Here is a 24,917-nt window from a genome sequence, read left to right as displayed (position 1 = left end):
GAAGGTGTATAAATAGCACAACATTACAAGGACATTGTCATGAGGACGCATTTTAGGCTTTTCGCGTCTCATTTGTACGGCACGCAACAAAACTACGGTAACATCCGCAGTGAGGTTTAAAAAACACTTAGTTAGGTTTAGGAAAAACATCATGGTTGGCTTAAAATAAAAATGTAAACTAAGTCAAATATGTACGGAAACAACAAAACATAACTACCGAACACACGTCATTAAAAAACACGTGACAAACGTCACTAACATAACTTACAAAACAAAACACCGGTCTTGAACACCAGTCTCCTGGTTGAAAGTCCTGCGTTTTTTGGACCCATCCACCTCGCATCCCACCTGCCATAAGAAGTCTTTCTTGATTTTTATTCTACGTCACTAGCTCTGAGCGTAGCAAATTTACACAAATGCGTTTACATTGCAGTCAGTACAGACTATATGGCGTTAACATGACACGCCACAAGCAAGAAAGGCGTTCTTATTGCACGCTAAATGCCTCGTGCATTATCGTGTCATCCACACGCCTTTCCGTGCGAACGGGCTGACGTGTCATGTGAAAAAGGCTTCTTGCAGTAATTAACTCACAGAGAATTATTACCCAACTCTGCAGATTTTCTAAAGTTTTCAGCCTTTTTTAGCTTATTGTTTTCTTTTTCCTGCACATTAACTGCATGTTTCAGTCTCACCGTCTCTGATAAACCAACTGTGCAACCTGCCAAGCACCAAACCGGTTTAACTTTGCTAGTTAGATGGAAAGTGGGAAAATTGATCCTAATTTTGAGAACCACAAAAACTATGCCACTATGTCACTGATATAAGTTCTTTAAAACATGCTTGCAAAAAGAGTTATGACATTTTCTTATTTGCACGCAATAGTTATACAAAGGTGACATAATTAAGTTGATTATGATATACTGACTTTTACAGGTGCTTACAGCAGCATATTCCAGTGGAGATCTTAACTGTAATATGATCCAGTATCAGTGACATAATATGTATATAAATATTACAGTCCTGGTTATGTAACATGGTCGGAAACAAGGGCACCGGCTGGAAAAGGAATCAGATGGAGTCATTGTAATTAACAAGCAGGCTCGACTTTCACTAGGTTCCTCTTCATGGGTGTGTAAGTGTGTGTGTGTGTGTGTGTGTGTGTGTGTGTACAGTAGTGAGTGTGCAGGTAGAGTTACAGGGCTCAATGTAAGGGATTAGTTCGGGGGCTGGCAGTATAATTGACATAGACGAACACCGAGATGTACGCCGTGATAAGGATTTGGCAATATAGAGTGTCTCAATATAGAATAGATTTTAATAGTCAAAATTTAAAGTACATTGTGCGACTCACTGCATGTTAATTAGTGCAGCCTACTCAGGCGTCACTGATAGTATGTGCTAAACGAAATGCATAATGAGACAAGACAACACACCAGAAATAGCAGTGAATGATAAAGAAATGTGTCTGGTTAAAGCTGCAGTCTGTAACTTTGAGCAAATATGATAGTTATTTTTATAAAAGAGTCTTTACATCCTGACAGTAGTGCATGAGACAGATAATCTGTGAAAAAATCATGTTCCCTTGTGTCCTCCTAGTGCTTCCTAATGGCATTTGCAAGATTTCACTGTGCACGAAGGAAAACAACCAGTCAGAGCCGAGGAGTCTCTACAGCAGCTGTCCATCACTGCTTGTCACAAACTCTGATGAAACGGTCAAACTAGGCAGCGTTGATCAAATATGAATCCATATTCTGTTACTGTAATGCCTATTTCAATCCTCAGGCAAACTTTCATTTTACAGCTAAACAGTATTTTCAATATGTACAGTTTTTTCCGTTATGCAACCTGTGCTAAGTGAGACCACTCAAACATCTAAAAACTACAGAAAAAAATCAGAAAATACTAGTATGTACTGTATATAATATATATATTGACATAATATATCCAAGAGAATTACTTCCACTGAGTGTGTGGAGGAAGAGAAAGGAAACAAGACAGAGAAAGAAAGAGAGAGAATCAAGGCAAATCCATTATCCAGGTCCACGGGTCAAGAGGTGAGGTACACGCCACAGGCCACATTCCCGGACCGGCAAATCACCCTGTACCCACCGCGATGGGACGTCCCTGTTACCATGGCAACCTAAATGTCAGGGGACAGCGTAGAGGAGGGGAATCAAAGTTGGTTAGTAACACAGCAGCTCAGGTACTGTATCAAATCTTCTCTCCCTCCTAAAAGAACTACGAGTGAGCTCACTTACAACACCGTACGACAAGTCATTAAGCAGACGCACTGACAATGAAGTTTCAATATTCAGTTATTGCATTAATTTATATAACAAGGTGAATCTAATGTTTTTGTTTGTATAACACCTCTGAAAATATAATGACAAAAATATAATATTTTATCTTATTATGGTATTTGGATTGCTCTAAATAGAAGCAAGGTTATAATAGTTTCAATTACTATTTATTTTATTTTATTACACGGCTTTGTTGAATACTCGATTCTGACTGGTTTATCACGGCGTTCTGCGGTCTGCTATTTCTTTATAACAGACCGTCGCTATGGATAACAGACCGTTGCTATGGGCGCAGTTCTGATGTTGGACTCTGGTGGACCGTTTTTGTGTCAAATTATTGATTTCTTCAGTAAGTAGCCGTGTAATAAGCAGGATAATGTACAGCTAGCGGGTCATTGTTGTGAAAGAAACCCCTTAAGGGCGATGAGAGTACAGCATCGCCCTGTTGGGGTTACTTTAACAACAATGACCGGCTCGCTGTACATTATCCTGCTTAGTTACTTTTCGAGTGAGTTTGCTAGTTTTTTTAATTTCAGATTTATATATTTAGTTTTAGTTTCATAGTAGTTTTAGTTTGGAACAGGTTTAATGTCTCAGAAATATGTAGCTACATATATATAATATATAAATATATGCAAAATACATGGTTGGAGATCTGGGTAGGAATAGCCATAATGTTTAATGTTTAATTTTAGTACTATCTGGGATGTCAAGCTTCAATTTCTGTGGTTCAATGACACAAAAGTGGACGGAAATTCATGCTGTCTCCTTTTTTCGGTTGTGATATACTGTAGCTAAAAAGCTGAAACTGAAATTAATTTGTGTTCATTTCATTTATATTTTAGTTTAGTTTTTCTTAAAGGATATCGTTTTTTTTTTATTTAATTTCAGTTTTACAACAATATTTTTCACTGCTTATTTTCATTTTTAGTTTCAGTTTTAGTTTACTATAATAACCCTGCATTGAAGATGCATCTCTCATATTGTGTCCATGCAGAGTTATTTGCCTGCAACTAAAACTGTAACACTAAAATTGCAAATATCAGCTTTAGAGAGGCTCCATTTGATCAGTTTGTATGATTGCTGTGTGACAAATTCATATTCTGCCTTAATAAATTACTTCAAGGAAACTTTAATCACTTTGCAAACGCTAGTTTACATTTATGCAGCCATATGTTCAATGCAGTAAGCTGGTGTATAGTTTCATAAAGAGAGGTATAGCTTCAGTTCTGCTTGAAAATAAAAGAGATGGCAACAGAGGCAACATTGTTGTAAATCAATAAACATGTCATCCTCTGGGGGGTTGGCCCGGTTCCCCTTACCCTCCCTCTCTGGAGACTGAGTCAGTGAGACACCATCGGGACAACAAGGTTATTTATAGAGTGAGACTTGGAGACCGGGAAGGATTCCCATGCAGGAACACTGTGTCTGTTTACGCTGCGCAACCACGTGCATTCACAGATAAATGACGTTTTTAGTGTCACAGATTTTTTTTCTGATGCTTTTAGTTTGTAATTTTAATTCAGGAAGAATCTAGATGTGTCGGAGGACCATATTTACTACATTAAGTCAATGCACAAGACCTTAAGACTTGCAGCTTGTATCAAGTCTCCTCTAAATGTCAAGTTTTGATTATTATTGATTAGAATTGCACTATCCATCTTATTCCACCTCATAACACATGAATGGACAGACAGCGTAGTACCATCCAGATCAGAATTCAGGTCAAAACAGCAGTCAGGGGCACACTAACTTGACCCACCAGATGGTTTGTTTACACAGAACCATCTGAGAAGCAGTCACTGGAAACTGTTTGGAAAAGAGCAGGCACAGGCAAAAAAAATACTTGGCAGGTGATTGGATGAACCATCTGTCAATCAAACTCTTGCTGAAGCCAGTCGGGAGAAGATCTAAAAACATATTTTTCCATTCAAAAAAACCTTCAGTGCCGGTCTTTGCTCTTCTTTCAAAGAAGAGATACTGTCACTTCGACCCGGGCTTTGATCCCTGGTACCTGTATCTCCGTCTTTGCCAGCAGTCCAACAAAAACTATTTACCTTGTGAAGCCGGTAAGATTCCCTGTCCTTGCCTCTGCACTACGTATTCCTAAAACTGTTCATAAGGGAAACATAAGTCTTAAATAAATGAATATAAGTCTACATGTCTTCATAAGACAGATTTATTGTGGCCAATGATTCGTTGATAAGAAGCTGCTGTTAATCGGACCCATAGCTGTGACCTCCTGGTTGCAGGATTGTCTCTCTCACTGTATATACAGTAATCTTAGCACAACTAAAATGTATTCCTTCTGAATCCGCCTGTGAAGTGTTACCACATTGGCGGTGCATCACAATCAGCTGTTACGTCGTCAAGATGCCACTAATGACGCGTCTGTTAACATGAGATCAGTGCCAGCCCTGCTATAACTCACACAGGAAAGACATGACTTCACAGGGCAGGGGGCGGATATCGAAAACAGTGGGAGAGACGCGGTAAGACCAACTGAGGACATGTTTTCCAATAAATCCAAAATTAGAACGAGGCGTTCAAATGAAAATATGAGAGATTGACACACGGAATGCTACTGCTTTTAACCAACACGAGGAAAGGGCTTTTACTTTTGAAGATTATTGTAAAGCTTATTAGTTTTTTGTAAATTATCCATCTATCTACCGTAAATGTCCGTAAACATGCTTACTTCCAACTTATACAAAAGACACAGCAAGGGACTGTGATGGAGGAGGAGTGAAGGATGGAGAGAGAGGAGGAAGATGCGCTTGTGACTCCATGTAAGTCCAAACAAGCAACATCAGGGAAAGACTGGGATGTTTTTTTCAAGTCCAGCAGCCGATCTCAAGTCAATACATTTAGGAAGAAAGACATAAACTTATTCATCGCTCTCAGAGGTTGACCAGCGAGAGGCAGCTGTAATATGATCCGACCGAAAAAGACAACTTGACCAAGCCGGACAACAGAGAGTAGAAAAAGGTGATAGAAGACAGGGATGGATAGGAGAAGATGAAGAGGCTAATAGGGGAAGGAGAGGAGGAGGAGGAGGAGGCACAGTAAAGGACGGTGAAGTCATGAAGCCCAGGGGAGAGGAGGGGAGAGGAGGGGAGAGGGGAGAGGGGAGGAGGGGAGGGTGAAGTGAATCGGTCAACTTGTTCCCAGAGCAGCTTCCCAGCAAATCACAGCATGACTTCAGACTGCACTTACGACTATATTATATAACACACACACATACACACACATACACACGGATGTAAAACTAAATATAAGTGTATATTCTTACAGTATACAGTTAGGTGTGTACATTTGGACATATACATACAGACTAAAACACATCACTCATTCAGTACGCTCTATGGAAAGATGCCGGTTTCCTGGAATGCAGCAGTACTGACACAGTCTCCAGTGCTGAGATGTGACTGACCTGCAAACATCCTGCCTGGCCTGCACACAATCAGAAGTTCATTGACTGTTCTCTTCTAAATGGACAATCTGCCATTTAACTTGCTGACGATATGTTTAACTTCAGGGTTTAGCCCAACCAAAAGAGACGTGAGTTTGCTGCACTATATAACCAGAATTTATTACCGTTCAAACACCTGCAGCTTTCCCATAATACAAACAGGACAGCCTGACTGGAACTCACAGTACAGTTATGAACCTCCGGGGAAAATATCCTCCTGTATTACTGAACTGTGATATGTGGCATCCTTTTATCCTTTTAGTCAAACAAACTAAAAAAACAAGAAAAAGTTAAACCTGCAGTAGTCAGTATATTTTTGGCATCATCGGACAAAAATTCCATAATAACCTTTCAGCATATTGTAATGCAAGTGTTCTGAGAGATAACTAGACTTCTGCTCTTCCTCATGGCTCTGATTTCAGGCTTTAAAAAAGTCTAGCCCGTGACGGGAGACTTTGACCAATCACAGGTCATTTCATTGAGAGAGCGTTCCTATTGGCTGTGCTCCGGTCATGTGACCAGAATTTGCCGTTCCTTCACCAGATTTCACAATGGCGGCGGCGTCACAAACTTTCTCATTTCACAGCTAAACCGTGCAGTACAAGATGATTCTGAAAACATTTGAGGAGAGAAATAGGCATTAACGTAACATAATATTGATTCATATTTGATCAGCGCTGCCTAGTTTGACCGTTTGATCGGAGTTCGCGAGTGATCGACAGCCGGCTCTTATAGACAGCAGCTGGACAGCAGACCTCAGATCAGCTCTGACTGCTTGTTTTCTTCCGGTCTGTGAAATCTTGCAGATACCGTTAGGAGCACTGGAGGCACATGATTTTTTTAAGGTTACCTGTTTCATGTACTACTGTCAGGATATAGCAACCTTTTCTTTAATCACATGCTCCAATCTCGCCTACTTCAGCTTTAAACGAGATTAAAGCTCTATACAATAACCATGGACAACAAATCAAACTCCAGCATGTTGCATTTTTGACATCAAAGATCATGGTGGATCAGAAATGCATTTTGAATCGGCCTGTTTCACTGCCCCACCGCATGCAGCTGCACGGTGGCCTTCTTATTTTTTCACCACTGCCCCTTAGGCAGCCTGAGTCCGCACGGCATTCAACATATTGTGCCAGATCAAAAAAGTGGTTTAACATACTCAAACAGCTGGCACATTAATTAAGAATCATTATGCAAGTCAGTTTGTTACTTAATTATAACATTATGTAACACTGTTGCATCTGTACTTAATATACATGGTTATATATTCCCCACTGGATTTCTTTTCATAACTTCATAATAACACTCAACCTATCTAAAGCTCTCTAATCAAACACGGCCCAGTAGTTTACGGTTCACTGTCTGCTAATGTGAGACTACAGAGGCTGGTGGCTGGAGATCGGGTGGGCACAGTAAACAGCCAGGACAGGAACGTCGCTGGACTGAGGACTAATTAGGTGTAATCCATACAGTGTCTCCAGAGCTAAAAAGGAGTTAGCAGCAACAGCAGCTCTGATGTGGCTCCCGTAAACCCAAACGTTTCCAGCTCTGCACAACAGGTGTCGGGATCTGGAACAAGCCAACAGTGGCTATCACAGGAATGCCGGGCAGCTTGTTAGTTAGCTATCGAGTCACATGCCAAGTTCCTTTCCGGGCAGAGTGGAAAACATCAACAACAGAAAGAGAAAGCTGGGAAAGTGCTGCAGATACAGGAAGACAATATCTAATTCTGAATATGTAGTGGGAATTAAGATGACCACATACATTACAGAAATATCTCTGTTATTTAAGTCAACCAAATTTATGTGAACATTTTGCACTAAAGCGTTCTGCAGCTTTAATACTAAATTAAACTTGAAATATAATATTTGGTATAGCTCAAAATACAATTTTGGGAATGTGCTGGCTCTCATATATAGTTACAGCTGCATTCAATGTTTTTTCTTTTTTTTTGGTTCACTTTGGGCAGCGGAGCTCAGTGGACGACCTCCGTGTCTGAGAAGTGAAGCCAATGCTGAAGTACCTTAAACTTGCATTCTTTCTAATAGCAAGCAGGGGGCGACTGCTCTTGTTGCAAAAATAAGTCTGATTGAATAGAAGTCTATGAGAAAATGAGCGTACTTCTCTCTTGATTTATTACCTCAGTAAACATTGTAAACATGAGTTTATGGTCTCAATCTCTAGTTTCAAGTCTTCTTCAATACAGCATGATGTTCATTTAGTAAATTATGGTCCCATTTAGAGTCAGATAGACCATAAAGCAGGGGATGCTTTAGGGCGGGGCTACCTTGTGATTGACATGTCGCTACCACGGCGTTGTCCAGTCTGGGAGTTGTCCGTGTTTTCGTCTTAGAACTTTAACCCTTTCAGTGTGTTTTCAGTTTATGAAAGTTAATTGTAACATTTTGGTCGCCTAAAAATGTCTATTCAGTGTTTAGTTATACTGAGCTCCACCCTCTCCATTTCATTCCTGGTTGCAAAAAAACAAGATGGCAACGGCCAAAACGTCAGTCCACAAACCAATGGGTGATGTCAAGGTGACTACGTCCACTTCTTAGATACAGTCTATGAGAAAGCTACGAGTACTAGAGATTTTTCACTAACAATGCTTGATGAGAGATTGAACCAAACACACTGTAGGCTGTAAAAGTAAAACAATAAGCTTGAAGATGTTAAAATGCTCCCTAAAGCTGACTCACATTGCAGAGTCAATAATGATCCTTTGTTGATATAAAAATATTGATCAGGGCAGCTGTAAAGATATTTGATATAAAATAAACAGCACAGTGCAATAAATGGGATCATTGAGCAACGACGAAGGCTGCAGGTGTCCGGTAGACAATTTAACAACCTTATTTTACTAATTTTAAGGCGCTGCAGTATTTTTCTTCCTAATTATTCTGATTGAATCTCAACATCTACCAGAACAACATGTAATCAGGGAGCAGGTGCAAGATTTCCTATACAAAACATTTCCAAAACACAAACACACACTATCCCCAATGTCTTGAACATAAGGCACTGTTCCAAAGCTAAATCAAATGTTCAGCCTGGACCTGCTTCACGTTCAGCGGTGTGACGTTCTCTTCTGGTACAAAATGTCCCAATCTTTGCCTCTGGAGGCCCACCATGAAGGAGCCAGTAAAAGTCGGGCACAGCACGGAACATCTCTCACCTGCACTGCACCAACAAAAGGCCTAGGACCTATTACACAACCTGCTGCACTCACCGTGGGTCTTCCTCATTAACTCTCCCACACACAGAAATGGGGTCTGCTGACCCTATTACACAGTATGAGTCCTCAAATCCTCTTTTATATACAAAAAAATACATCCTGCGGTCTATTATTCTGTCATGTGTTACCGAAGCTGTTTGCTGGAGGAGTGTGAGGTGTAAAGAAAACAGCTGTCAGGTTTATGATTCTTATTGTCAGGCAGTTTGGGGGAAAGACTACGGCTGGCATGTCAGATTTAAACACATCAGCAGACCAAAGTAAGGAAAGAGTCAGATGGGGCAGCCGATGAAGTTGTCATGGTTACAGTGATGGCTGTGCGGATGGAAAGGCACTTGGGAAATTGAGGCTGCAGTGAATTTACAGTGTCAGTGTCAAGTGACACTAAATCCACTTTTTTGAGTTTGTAAATCATACAGCATGTGCCCTCACTTTATTATACTATCAACTGATCCTAGTCTCAGTCTATAATGTTCATTACAACAGTAATTATTTGCCTTTTTCAAGAGAAATAATGCTGCCCTGTCAACAAAAAAAACAACTGTATTACAACTGTAAACCACTGTAGTCAGTGGTTTACAGTGTTTGGGGCAAATATACATCCTCCTTACCAGCCACTCGGTTCACATCCTTTATTCTGCCACTTGCCTTTGTCTCTGCATCCGCTGAAGCCTTGCTAAACTAAGCTAAGCTAAGCCAAGCAGATCAAACAAATACAGCTCTGAACCACCGTCTTGGCCATCAAGGAAGGTGGAGACTGATGTCGCTGCTTTCCAGTACCACTAAAAAAAAAGATGCTTCGGGTCATGCAAGACGGTGTAAACATTTCAACAAGTTAGATGGTTCTATGAGGACGGGCATGTGTGTGTGTCTGAGTTTGAATGCATCGTTTTAATTTGTGAAGTGGCCGCATTCAAGCAAAAACAGGGTTTCAGCTTGCTCTTTAAAGGATGACAAGATGTTAGGTGGTTTTGAATGTTAACGTTCCACTAGTGAAATTGAAGTTAGAGCATCTTTAGCTTCTGTACTATGAGTATTCCCCAGTGAAAAAGAATATTTGAGCGTGTACAGTTACAATAGGGATTTAAATCATATCCTTTGCATTTCATTGGACCTCTAAAAGTGGCGGGCTTAGAATGTAGCGCAATAACGAGCTGCAGAGGACTGTTGGGGAGTATTTACAAAAAGGACAGTAGATAGTAGAACAGACTTCCACTCTGTTCATCCAACATGGATGTGAAAACCCTCGAGGAAACCTAAAAATGAGAGTCAGCACCTTTCAATTTAAATCTAATGTGTTGGATAAAACCAAAATGACAACAAAAACAAAACTCTGACTGTAGCACATGATTTTAAAACCACAATATGAAATGATACAGACCTGTTTCCCTTAAACAGCCTTATCACATCTTTGGGTATAGTTACAACAAAGGTTGCATAATCTCTCCTGGAGATAACCTTTCACTGTCCCCTCTGTTTCGCAAACATTATGCACAGATTATTTTCATGACAATATTTTAAAAAACTTTATTACATAATAAAGTCAAATGTTAAATATTACACAATATGTTCCATATGAAATGTTAGCGCTGCTGAAAATTAAGGGTTTCAATTCCGTTTAATATATTAAATAAGTTATGTTATGTGACAAATATCAGATTTTTTTAACATAAAGCACAATAGAAGATAATTCAGAGAATAATTATTTATTTCAGAACCACAGCAATCAAGAACACCTCTTGCATCTCTTTAACATTACAAAATAAACAGAATATCCCATCACATGGGCCGTTAAAGTAGTGTGTATCCCCCGTTAAGACATGTACTTTCTTCATTTCACGCTTTTTAGATGTCAACCATGTTGGAATAGCACCCAAAGTGTTTTTTTTCCATAAAAAGTAGCTCTGGTAATCTGCCAAAATGACAATAGCACAAGTATTGATGACCTATCTGATACACTGATGTCATGTTGAAGAGAATAAACATGGAACTTATGCAGGGAGGTATATGCAGAAACCAAAATGCCGTTACCTTAAAACTATAGGAATTTCGAAAATCATGAATTTGATACTAAACACTTTACGTTTTAATTCAAGTTCTTCAAGCTTCAAATTTCATACACAGCATATTGAAAATGCAACTATGCTGACTGTTTTTGTAAACACCAAAGTTAAACTGTGCACATGCTATCCATCTTATCTCAAAACACTTGTGTAAGCTCGCCTCAGATGAACTTTTTTCAAGTTATATTAGCAGCTTTAAAAAACCTGAACTACCTCTTTGAGGGACTGATCAGACAAATCTTATTCAACAGAACAAATTAACTAATTCCAGACCTGATGGAGCTGTAATTGGCCTGTAAGTGGCCACTTTACTTGTTTCTTCCCTTTTTATCTCCAAAAAAGCTCCCAAAGATAAACAAGGCACGTCAACAGTGACTCGCTGGGCAGTCAATGGGGCACTGTCTTTCATAAAAACACCTTTCATGACATGTTGTTTGGGTAGGAAATGAAAGTTTGGCATACTAACCAAAGACTGTATCAAATTATTAACTGAAATGAACAGAAACAACTCTCTGTGCTGAACAAACAAGTCAAAGTAATATGCAGAGCAGACATTTTATCCAGCCTTTAAACCTTCATTATCATCAGTTCTTCTGGTTAGCTTCTCCGAAAACACTGATATCTGATAATCACCACAATCACAGACCTGCAAATCTCCTTGTTTAATATGAAGGAGTCCGTTATTCATACTGGGGCCTGATGTGTTTACAAGACTTGTTTCAAATAGCTGAAATTGCTTGCAAGCTCACTGAGAAGGACGACGACGTTCACTACAAAATCTCTCCATCAGTCATTAGCTACAGTCTTGTTCACACTCCAACCATCAGATCTATCATTGTGTGGATCAATGTTTGAGGTGCAGAACCACTAGTTTCCTCAGCCTTAAGTACCCGACTCTGAGGGGAGTTTACGGTCAGTTGGCAGGAATCGCAGCTTGGTCCCCGGCCGGTAGCCCTCCGGCTCTGGGTGCATCGTTCTGAAGGTCAAGTTGATGCGTGGACCTCGGTCATGGTACTCTTTAGCCACTTGATGCTGGTGGAGACAGAGAGACAGATAAAAGTTGTGTTTTACGTGTTGGTCTTTTTATCCAGAAGGATTCATATGAAGTTAGGAGGAACTGGCTTAGATCAGTGGTTAAATGTTTTTTCCAGGCGTTTCCTAAACAGCGTATTTTTGTTTTGCAGCTGACCTCTGGACTCCAGACACAGGTCAACCAGAAAACGTGAAAACAGTCAACAAACACCATTTTCTTATTTCACATATGAGGTAAAGGCAAATGTATCCCCCTTTGCAAAAACAGTGCAGACACATTTTCCGTATTAGCACAGACAAAAAGTTCAACTCATTTATGTCTGGACCTTTAGGGAATAATTTCCACATGTGCATCTTGTGCTCTGAAAAACAGAGACAAACACACACTCCTCCTTCCCCTACATCTCAAAAAGGAGGTGAAAGGTTTGCTTAGAAAGAGTCAAGAACAGGCAGAAATAACCCCGTATCCTTTTTCAAACAAATGAAGTACTTTAGCAGGATTGACAGGTTTAGTTAAATATTTAGCACTCACTTCCAAACCTCTCTAGCGGAGCCAGGAGGTTTTATTAGGCAGACCAGGCCTGCAGTGACAGAGGAAGAATTAATGGACGGTGTGATCTTCTTTCTCTGGCAACATCTTTAGAGGAGAGATGAAACCTTTGTTGAGATACTCAGGGAGGTGTCGCCATAAAACACCTGTGACCTTTTCCCTTTTTTTCTTTTAAACTAAAACCTCTTTGTAGTTCTCCCTCTCTTTATTCCCCTTCGTCCCCTTTGTTGTTCTCACACTCCTTTTAATTTTCATTTACTTTTTAGCGTGACCAGCTAAAAGACCGTGTGAATGACACATAATGACATATAATGGTTTCTATTCTGGGGGTGGTTTATCTGACATGTTTTGTTATCCATCCTTGTTTCTACTTAGGTATAAAAAAAGTAAAACTAAATAGTATGACCTATTTTAGACAGCAGTTATTGCCTTATCCAAAGGCGGAAAACATTTAGTCAATATTAAATTCAAACTATTGTAATATAACATGTTGTCACTGTTGCGTGCAACCCGATGTTTTTCAACAGAAACCAGCTACACGTTCACACTCTTATTACACACGCACGCACGCACGCACTTTTTTTCTTCATGCATTAATTTAAAAATCCCAAATAGCCCATGAAATAAAGATTAGTAATTCTTCATTATTCATTATTCATCAACATGAATTATTATTAGTTATTTTCAGACGGATAACGCTGTTTGTTGTGTGTAGAGTGAACGTGTGTCGTTGCTGCGCCGTCCCTGGTGCTGAAACGCAACAGAGGAGATTGATAGATAGTCTCAACAAAGCCAGGTCTATTATTTTATTATAGGCTATAGTATATTTATCTATTCATTTCTTTTTTTAGGCCTACATACGAGCAAATTCGTTTTTATGGGCCATCGCTGTAATTTATTTGATGTGATTATTGCACATTATGTAGCCGTTTTTCCATCCAAAGGGATGCTCCACGCATAAAGACCCAACGGCAGTCGAAGCTTTTAGTATGGTCGAATATTTCTCACTGGAGCTTCGAAGTATTAGTGGCCATTTTGCCTGCATTTGATTTGTGGAGCCTACCTGCCAATCGTCTTGTGTTGCTCCGTCCATCACCAAAAGCGTCCCGTGACTCAGAGGAACCCGAATCCGCTCCACATAAGTGTAGTCCCCATTCTCCTCCTAACACATGCAGAGAGTAAAGCACAATGTATAATAACATACACCCAAAATTGGTACAATGTACTGTCACATGACTAAAACACACATTAATGCACAAAGGAGAACAAGTTGAAGGCTCATTCTGTTACCTGCAAATCACAACTAAATGCCACAACAACTCTCCAACATCATGACTAATGAAGCCTGCCTCCTAAGAAGTGTATACTTTAACACTTCAAATAACAGACAAATATTAAACACAGGCCTCTGAATACTCTGCTGAGTCTAAACACAATACCTGACTTAAGCCTTCCCATGTGTGTCTTTCACTACCTCACCTTGGCTGCTGTTCTGCACTCCTCTCACTTGTTTTTATTAAGATTTGTACAGCAGTTCTGCTTTATTAAGTAGCGTGCGGTGGAGACAGAAGATAGCCTCCTTGACTGTGAGCCAAGTCAGACCACCAAACTAGCTCATGGGAAACAGCAAAAGGTCAGAAAGAGTGTCTGCAGGCTTTAGAAGGCCAAATCGAATACTTTATGAGAACACTTTAATGAATACTGAGAGCTGGATGAGGACAAAACAATGAAACAAGACTTTTTTTCTAAATTAACAAAGCAAGCATATAAGCAAGTATAAGAGCAGGACAGGAAAATAACTCCAAGGCATTTAGTGTTCAGAAGCAAAATATACTTAAAGGGCGGGTCCATCTGCGTTCTGTTCCGCTGTTTTCAAATGGAAACGCCCACTCAGATGTTGCAAAACAAAAAACAGTGATGTGGGTTACCAAAGTAAGCTAATCGAAGCTAATCAATAAGTTTGGAAATAACTGAAAGGGTTAGTTTGGATTTTTTGAACTGGGGTTGTATGTACAGTATAAAGTGTAAACTAAATTTAGAATATTTTCACAGCTTCACTTTGCCATCAGACAGACCTTTCTGACGGGGGGGACTGAAGCCGTTATATCCCTGTCTTCAACGCTACCAGACTCCATTCACAAAAACAGTAATTTGACCTCACAGAACATGGGAGTTTGCTGGAATACTGCTGCATCAATCAGTTAGTTTGTTTGTATTATTGTGTGACTTTCAGATCCAAACTAACGCGGCGTCCACACAGAAGTACGTTGCTTAGCAATAGCTTCTGTGCCGGTTCTTCTGTCTGCTTCTTCAAACAGGGAGCGTGCCGACCACCATCTAAGTTACTGTATGTAACGTTAGTACACTGACTATAGAGATGTATATATACTGTACATGTAGCAGCGGCATCATGCAGAAACCTACGTCAGGTCATGTGGGAAAAAGTTTTTGGAAGGGCTTAGGGAAATAGAATCGTGATGGTGAAACACACGTACTTTAGATTTGAATACATAAGGAACACCACTGAGAAACTACAGAATGATATAAAGAAATAATGGACCCGCCCTTTAATAAGTACGTAAATAAATATTTCTTAGTCCTTATGTAAGAAGGGACACCAGTTTTCATGCTCCACCATCATCTCACCGGTGGAGGCTGCTTGCGGAGGCTGAACACTCTGGTGTCGCCCAGACTGATGGAGGCGATGATGGGCTTGTTACCCAGGGAGGCCTCATCGTCACTGTGCCAGCCAATGCTGTCTTTGCCGTCACGATACAGGTTACACAGCAGTGAGTTGAAGCTGCATCCGCTCGCCTGCTCCACTGCCTCGCGAAGGGTTAACAGCAATGGATGCCACTATGAGGGGAAAAAAGAGAAAAAGAGTTCAGCAGATAATTAAGAAGATAAACAGTAAAATATATAAACTAAATGTAAATAAAAAAAACAATGTTAACAAAGAGACAAGATTAATGAGACAACAACACAACAAGCAAGAGAAAACAAAATAATCTAAGAAAAATGATTAAAAAATGAATAAAAGAAGCACCTTGGTGAGAAATCAAGAAACAAAACAGAAAAACATAGAAACATATAAATAAATAAAATAAATGTGTGCATAACATTGGTCTTGGTGGCTCGGAGGCTTCATGAGTTTATCTAACCTGTGCGTTGGCAGCCATGGTGGAGCGAGCATATGTATAGGGCAACTCTCCAAACCAGCAAGTCAGCCTGGGCTCCTCGTACGCCTCACCTGGACCAACAAACATTAACAAATACACCTTTACCTCAAAAGAACCACTATGGTCAGGAGGAGTTGCAGCCTCTATCTGCAGATCTAATGTAATTATAAAATGTAGTTCTCAAAATGTAATCCCATAAATCCCTCATTTACAGTCACAGAAATGAGACTACTATGGACTATATATGCTCAGTATTTTACAATTTTGAATATTGGTGGAAAAATTATACCTGAGTTTTAGTAATGATACCAATTAGACTGTTATTAGGCTATTAAATAGGCATCATTGGTCGCTAAAAGCACCGTACATGTGGGTCAATAGGGACCTTCTACATCCAACATCAGGTTTTATCATCTATTCACATGGTAGATCAGCAAAAGAAGGTATAAAAGAACACAACAGCGACCGTAGTAATTATAACAGGAGCAGAAGCGGAAGTCAGGCGCTTTAGTATAGACACCACAAAACTCCATATGGGGCGTATATCTGGGGGCGATGGATGGGACACAAAACACAGGTCCTCCACCCAGGAGACCGGAGTCGCATCCTGTGTGAAACCAACACGGTGTAGTTGTCTTTGTGTTCACAAGTGTTATGTTTCACTTTCTTTCACTTCTTGAAAACGTTATTTTAAGCCCAAACACAATGTTTCATCCTAAACTTAACTAAGTGGCATTGTTGCATAAAACTGAAGAAGTTGTAGTTTTGTTGCCTAAACCTAGAGAAGCAGTTTTGCTTGTGTTCAAAACGTGACGTTTCATTCAGTTTTATGTGTTGCTTTTAAGTTTCGCTTTCACTTTTTCAACGTAGTAGGCCCCTACTCACCCACATCTATGATGCTTACAGCAACCGATAATGCCTATTTAATAGCCTGATAGAATCAGGTGATTTGGGGGAATATAAACGTGTTTTAAACCTTTCTTTTTCATTTAATAAAAATATGCCAAACTGCTCAATACATCAATCCTAAAGCGTAAGTTAACGCCAGGCTGGACAGCAGTGTTTCACTGCCCTCTCTAGTTGAACTCTGAACACAGCCAGCATCACTGCTGACTAAATAAAATATAATCAGAGAAAGTTTCAGAGAAGTAAAAGTCTCACCATTTTTTTATTTTTTGATACTTTTATATTTTATACTATACTGTAGCTATGCTACAGACACATTTCAATCAGTACTCAAAAACTATTGAGGTTCGATATCCAGCCTTGGAGCCGATATCTGAAAATGAATGTGGTAGTGATTTATTGATCGATGAATTTAAAAAAAAGCTATACAGGTGGCTCTGCATGTTGCAGCCCATTAACATGATACTACTCCTATCTTTTGAGTATAAACACTCAACCACTTGCAGGCTTTAAATACACTGTAACCCTTTTTCTTCCTTATGGAGAACAGCTGCAGCTGTGGACAGTTTTCTCATATCCATCTCTATATTGCATCAGTAATTGGGTCACAGCAATTTCAACTTCAAAAGAGAATGGATCCAGTCTGTTTTCATAGCTACCTCTTTTTTTGCTGTATGACAACTATAAGTAGGGCAGAAAGCTGACATGGTTTTGTTCTTAATATATTCCTTTCCAGCGTTAACACACATGTACAATGATCATCTGCACCAGAATCAAGCAGAAGGTAAGGTAAGGTTAACATCTAAATGTCTCTGTCTGTCTTCGTCTGTGGTTCTTGGTGTATGTTTCTTTCTCTGGGAAAACAAGATCTCTTCCAAGAACCAATTCTCTGCCATTAGTGTATTTTGGCCGTCCCTCTGTTAGAGAACACGGTGAAACCAAAACAAACTGCTCAAGCAGCCATCGCTTTTTATGGCGCTGAATTATTCAGGGCCTCTGGAGCTAATACTTATAAATATGTGTGGTCATTAATCAAAAGCCTTACTCTTTCCATGAAGAGATGTTATCAGGGGTAAAAGATTAACAAAACCTTAACTCGTTCACAGGATCCAATTTAGAGCTGCGAGTAATGGTCGGAAAAACTGAGTCAAGGGGGTTTTAAACAAGACAGATGACGGAGGACGTAGGAGAGGCGACTGGTGAGGGGTTAACATCCTTTTTCCACGACTTCCTCTTTAACCCAAACATCACGTGGACTTTGTTGACAAAGGCTCAACAGTGATGGACTGAGATTTCACTACTTTATGATCTATGTTTGGAAATCATCTCGTTGTCTTATCGTGCTGTTTGTCTGCTAAGGAGATATCGCAGAGTAACACACAACGTGGACGAGAGCCAGCTGAGCGAAAGGCTGATTCTGAGGCAAAGTCTGGCTGCAGCTCAACAGGCTCTCTGTATATAGTCTGTCTGGGCACAAAGTGTGAGTTATTCTTTCCTTTTAAAGGAAAACACCAATTGGTTTGCAAAATGAAGCCATTGCACAACTTACGCACGTGCAGGGAGAGAGAGGCTGCAGTTTTTTGCTTTTGCCTTCTATCTTTTCAAGATAAACAGTGCTAACGTGAATAAAAAAAAAATCAGGCATGTGCACAAAACAATGATGAAAAAGACTAAATTAGGGCTGTCAATTGATTAAAATATTTAATCACGAATAATCGCATGATTGTCCATTAATCGCAAATTAATCACACATTTTTTATCGGTTCAAAAATTGATCTTAAAGTGACATTTGTCAAGTATGTAATACTCTTATCAACATGGGAGTGGACAAATATGTTTGATTTATGTAAATGTTTGTATATATTTATTATTGGAAATCAATTAACAACACAAAAAAAAGACAAATATTGTCCAGAAACCCTCACAGGTACTGCATTTAGCATAAATATATGCTCAAATCATAACATGGCAAACTGCAGCCCAACAGGCAACAACTGCTGTCAGTGTGTCAGTGTGCTGACTTGACTATGACTTCCCCAAACTGCATGTGATTATCATAAAGTGGGCATGTCTGTAAAGGGGAGACTTGTGGGTACCCATAGAACCCATTTTCATTCACATATCTTGAGGTCAGAGGTCAAGGGACCCCTTTGAAAATTGCCATGATAGTTTGTACTTTCCTAATTTCATATGATGTTTCCGTGATCTCTTCACTTCTAGCTTTAAAACTGAGCTCGCTACAACCTAAAAATCGCCAGTTTTTCCTCGCCAAAATTTAGCGTGAGTTTGGAGCGTTATTTAGCGTTCTTCCCGACAAGCTCGTATGACATGGTTGGTACCAATGGATTCATTAGGTTTTCTTGTTTCACATGATGCCAGTATCTTCAGTGTAGCTTTAAAACTGAGCCTGCGTGAGTGAGCGCCTTCTGAGTGGCGTTAAATTGAATTTGCTTTAAGGCGTCATTATCTTGTTAACTTTGACAGCCCTAGTCTAAACATATTCTAACTAATTTAGAGGATTTTGTAGCCTTTTGTAGACTTTCATTTTTTATACGCATCATAAAAATACGTCAAACATCAGGATAATAAAAAGTTCAACAGTGCACTGTAATGAAACTAGAACAGACATGAACTGACGTGGGGGAACCCTGTTCACCTCCAGCTTACATCATACAGTAGGCTCATATTTCACCCCTTCCATACTGCGTATCCTTAAGCCCCTGGTACCCACCCTGTCTGTAGTTGGTCTTCCGGGACCAGGGAAGCTCTTCTAGCAGCTTACTGAACATCCAGTCAGCCTCTTCAGGGGAGAGAAACCCAGCCAGCAGCCGCAGTCTGGACAGATGGAAAGACAAACACACATACTAAGTACCCAGAAGAGTAAGATGGACATAATATATATAGTATGTAGCTCGTATATTTAGTGTTTGTACAGGATAGTCCACAATGAGGTACCCTGGTAGCGTACAAGTTTAGGGCAGCAATAAAAAATCCCTGTTTCAAGTCTGGACCTTTCACCGTCACCTCTTTACTATCGACTCTGACACATTTAAAGGTGCAGTGTGTAGGATTTAGTGGCATCTAACGGTGAGATTGCAGATTGCAATCAAGTGAAATGTCTCCCGTGTGCCATGCGTGTAGAACAGGGGTGCCCAATACGTCGATCGCGATCTACCGGTCGATCGCAAAGGTAGTGTGGGTAGATCGCATGGCATTAAAAAAAAATAATTAAAAAAAAAAAAATAATAATTAAAAACATTTTTTTTTTTTTTTTTTTTTTTAAAATAGACGTCAGCCAACAAATTGCAACACTGTTTCACCTGAACTCATCTGGAGTGGAGGATGAGATTTTGACACTACAAGCTGACATTCAGCTTAAATCCAGGGCTCATGGACAGTTCTGGAACTTACTCACAGAGGAAAAGTACCCCAACATGAGGAAATGTGCTACCTCCTTGACTGCATTATTCGGCTCCACTTATTTATGCGAGTCAGCCTTTTCCCACATGAAGATTATTAAGTCCAAATGCCGTTCCACCTTGACTGATGATCATTTGGAAGTGTGCTTGAGGCTGGCTATCAGCAGCTACTGTCCGGACTATGCATCCCTGGCTGATTCCATTCAGTGCAAGTCATCAGAGTAAGGTAATGACAAAAAATTTACAGAGTTATATTGTACAATATGGGTTCATGCAGTTATGCAAGGTACACCAACATATATTGTACATATAAAGAATACTCAATATATTTATAAATAAATATATGTTTTGCATTTTTATAGTAGGTAGATCATTTTGACTTGGTCATTTTATAAGTAGCTCGCATGCTGAAAAAGTGTGTGCACCCCTGGTGTAGAAGAACAACGGTGGCCTATGCAAAAACGTGAAAACACAAATGGTCCTATCTAGAGCCAATGTTTGGTTTGTCCGTTCTGGGCCGGCTCCGTGAAGAGGACCCACTCCCTATGTAGAGATAAACGGCTCATTCTAAGGTAACGGAAACACAACAATTCTTATTTTCAGTTGATTATTCACTAAAGAAAACATGCTTATTAATAATATATTCCATATCTTCCAATAGATTCCTAATTATTAGAGAAATTAGGTGTTAAATAGATTTAAATCTGACTTGAAAAATCTTTTTTCCCTTTTCTTTTTCTCCTTTTACACTTCTTTCCAAAGCTCATACATCACCAATCCAGGTCACAGTCACATAATCAATCACAGAATATTGATATATAAGATATATATTTCTTAGGAAAGGCCATACTTTTAGTTGGCACCTTTCTAAAAGCTCTATAGATGTATTATTTTATTATTTTTATAAAATATTGTAAGGTTCCTCAGCCTTAGTTTCCTTGCTCTTGGTTGTCTGTAATTTTGGAAGCTCTATGTACGTTAGTGTTGATAAAAGCATCAGTCCAATGCCTAAAAGGTAAATGTAATATTCTGGCACATGTTACTACGTATTCTGTGTCTATTAAAAACATGGCCTTCTATTATTATGTGTCTCAGTAGGTAACATAAGTGAGGCAGGAAGCTATATACACTGTTGCTCGTGGAATGACTGCCATCTAGTGGACTTAAAACTCAATCACAGATTTGTTATCACTAATCACACTGGTTTGGTAAAATCACATCATTGTTTGTTCCCCTTTTTTCAATTTGGTTTAAACTTCTTCATCTAAACAATTAGACTGTACTCACCTGGACACTCCTGATGGTCCATGGCTGATCTCATGATCACCTGCCTGCCTGTCAATAACAAAATAATGTATGTTAGCCAACATGTGCGTCGTATATACAACCAAATAACAAGCCAAAACATCATGAGATAAGAGAAGTCTATACAGTGAAGATACAAATGTGTAACTTACTCGATCACCTTCTCTGGTGGAACATCTCTAACTGTCTGTGATGTAGAATAGACAGAACAGAGAAACAGTAAACACTTTCTGCTAAACATTTACAGGCTGTAAAGCACCAAAATTTGCCCAGAATTCAACTGGGACGTTTTATGTTTACTGTCTACCTTGGTGGGCTGGTGAAACTCAAATGCCGCAGGTGTTTTCTGTGGCCCACATCCCCAAGAACTAGGGGCTGGGTTAACATTTTTGGGTTGTTGGTTGTTTGGGGCTGGACCTGGTAGAAAAATAAATAAATAAGAAGCTGTTGTCTACATATCAGGCAGGTTAATATCTCACATATATCTCTTATATCTCACATAGCCAGACCTATCTCTACAGCACTGTGTCAAAAGGTCTGGCTGCATTATCATTCTGGTATAGCGGTAAAAACGCTCTGGCTTGTTGTATTTCTTTAAAAGAATCACAATCGTCTTGGGCGGCGCGAAGCACAGAGGCCTTTCCCATTCCTTTCCCATTCCTTTCCTCGACACCTCTCCTCGCGTCTTAGTCCCTCACACAGAAGATGCGAGGCGAGGAAGATACGCAAGGACAGAGGAGTCGAGGCAACAGGCATTTAACAAATGAGACATCCTCGCCTCGGACACGTCATTTTAAAGCGATGTCAATTAAATATGACGTGTGGCACAGCTGCATCAGAACATGAAATACAGTAAATTAGAATGTAAGAGAATGTTCTTATTGATATAATAATTTACCGTCAGCAGCTGTTTTCACTTGTAAACATCATGTCACGATTGTAGCACTTTGAATTGGATGTAGACTCCATTCAAGATAAAAAGTAATATCAAGGTATCATTAAAGAACACAGTTAGAACGGCGCCTTACGAGAAGCTACACAAACGGTGAAGAGCAGAAAGTTTGATCATCTTAAATAACTACAACTGAGTCACGCCTCTTATACGTTGCCTGTGCCGAAAACACTTCCGATCTCATTCAGTGAGGGGCAGACAGAGGGAATCCCATACTACAACTACAACAGTATATACATTGAGCCTTAACTTACCTGTTGGTCCAGAGGGTTTTGGCAGTGGTTTGGCCCAGGAGCCCTGGACTCTGGCACGCTGACGCTTATCTGACATCACATCACATCTGTGGGGTGACCAAGGAAGAAGAACAAGCTTTTATCAACATGGAAACAAATTCTCCACAAATAAACAGACTACTGAGTCAAACAGAGTACAGACTGCTAGATTTCTTAGTATTTATAAAACCAAGAACTTCTTTCTTCTGTCACAATGAATGATGACAATCCAATTTGCCTTTTTTCATTTGATTTTTTAAAACAGGACAGAGAACCAACACCAGGTTTAGAGGTAGCACATGTCTGCCAGCAGTAGTTATCAATGACAACGACAGCGGTGGAATCCGCTATTGAGAGAACTGTACAAATAATTGTACACGTCTTGCTCTATTTTCTTCTATAAGTGCATATTTCTGTGTGTACTACTATGTGCCTTTAGTATTTGGTGGTAATGCTTTAGATTTGTAGTCCTTTGTGATGCTAAGTCTATTATTCTGTAGTTATGATAAATGTTTTAAATGATAAATGTCTGCTTTATAAGGGTTATTTTCGTGTATGCCGTATTACACTGCATGAGCTTTCATGTAGTTTGTCTGTCTGCTTTTTGTCTTGATTGGTTATTTAAATTTTTTTACATCAACCTGCTCAAGAGCTGCTGATAAAAAATAAGCATTTTGGCTAGATTTTGAACATTATAAATCACACTGGAAATTAATTTGTGCTGTTACTGACATTTAAAAAATTAAATCGGGATCGGTGATAAATGTACCAGTCGCAAAATACCATAAACTAAGTAGCATCTGTATTATCATCTTTCTATTTCTATACTCACAGAAAAACATGAACTGTTGACTTTTCTCTTGTTATTTATTCTGTAATAAATACATTCCATCCTATATATATACACACATATATATATATATATATATATATATATATATATATATATATATATATATGTATACATATATATATATATATACATATATATATGTATATATATATATATATATATATATATATATATATATACATACATACACATGTATATATATGTGTATATATATATATACACACACATTTATATATATATATATATATATATACACATATATATGTGTATATATATATGAACATATATACACACACATATATATATATATATATATATATATTACTGTACAGGTCTTTTCATTTTAAAAACATACAGATGTTTGATATATTTTAGTATATTTTATATTTATGATAATTGACTTTTGTAGTTGTTTTATCTTTTCTCTTACTGAGATAACAAGTCAAAATCATGTATGTGAAAGTCTACTTTGCAATAAACCTGATTCTGATATTATGTGTATTATTCAGTGATGGGGTCTAATTAAGTTATGATTTAATAGTTAAAGTACTGATAACTGCTTAGATGAAGTTGCATTTCAGTGAAATGTTGACAGACCTTTAATCTAATAAAGAGTATTTCAGCTAACTGTTAGCTAGTCTGAAGCTACTTAAAGATAAATAAACACTTTTGTAAAGGTCAGAATTAAAAACAATAAACATCCGGTTGACTAATGTTGAATTAAATCTTTAAACTACTTACCAAAGTGTCTGCTGAAGCGCAACACTACAGAGAAAAGAGAAAAGAGACTACAGCTACTCTGAGTTCAGCTGAGACGCCTGAGCTCTGACAGCCGTGGTGAGGGTGTCACACAAAAACAAATCCGACCCGGAACTGAGATGCGAAAAATAGGTTCCGTCCGGATTTTTATGTTTAATTTAATTAAACAAAAGATCATAATACAGATTCAGTATTTGGGGATAGTATACAAATAGAACAATAACAAAAGAGCCACACTAGACAACAATATTATGTAATACAGATAAACAGATATGTACAATATCACTGTTCATTGTGTGCAATATTAATGTCCAACATGTGCAATATTACTTATTTTTCTGTTTGTTAGCTTACTTTACCTTTTTTATTTTACTTATCTTATCTTATTTACTCATTTTAATAAATGTATCTTACTTAATTGTTATTCTATTAGGCACTGGTGCTAGAAATAGTACTTTTTTATTTTATACACTTGAACTTGTAATTTTATTGTATTTTTGAGCAATCTCTGGCACAAGAATTTCCTTTGGAATTAATAAAGTTCTTATCTTATCTTATCTTATAACCTTTCTGTTAGTTGAATTAGAAAGTAGTTTCACATATTGCTCAACATC

At 38.8% G+C, this 24,917-nt stretch overlaps 1 protein-coding gene across 2 annotated transcripts; it reads right to left on the bottom strand.

The window, feature by feature from the left end:
- Positions 1 to 1,913: 1,913 nt before the first annotated feature.
- Positions 1,914 to 24,416, bottom strand: alkbh3 (alkB homolog 3, alpha-ketoglutarate dependent dioxygenase). 2 transcript variants are annotated; one of them, XM_074633820.1, is made up of 11 exons: positions 24,286 to 24,416; positions 22,674 to 22,759; positions 21,775 to 21,884; positions 21,620 to 21,654; positions 21,450 to 21,497; positions 19,475 to 19,578; positions 15,820 to 15,908; positions 15,305 to 15,514; positions 13,722 to 13,820; positions 11,967 to 12,108; positions 1,914 to 2,143 (listed from the first exon to the last, which is right to left on the bottom strand). In XM_074633820.1, the coding sequence occupies exons 2-11, from the start codon at positions 22,747 to 22,749 to the stop codon at positions 2,034 to 2,036; spliced, it is 1,023 nt and encodes a 340-aa protein (XP_074489921.1). In that variant the 5' UTR covers positions 22,750 to 22,759; positions 24,286 to 24,416; the 3' UTR covers positions 1,914 to 2,033. The 2 variants fall into 2 exon arrangements, with proteins under 2 accessions (XP_074489921.1, XP_074489922.1); XM_074633821.1 differs by lacking the exon at positions 1,914 to 2,143 and adding an exon at positions 9,740 to 9,795.
- Between the last annotated feature and the right edge of the window lie 501 nt (positions 24,417 to 24,917).

The sequence above is a fragment of the Sebastes fasciatus genome, chromosome 4 (assembly GCF_043250625.1).
Source record: "Sebastes fasciatus isolate fSebFas1 chromosome 4, fSebFas1.pri, whole genome shotgun sequence".
In the NCBI taxonomy this organism is placed as follows: domain Eukaryota; kingdom Metazoa; phylum Chordata; class Actinopteri; order Perciformes; family Sebastidae; genus Sebastes; species Sebastes fasciatus.
The sequence above is the reverse complement of the archived record's forward strand: the minus strand, read 5'-3'. Positions and strand labels throughout refer to the sequence as shown.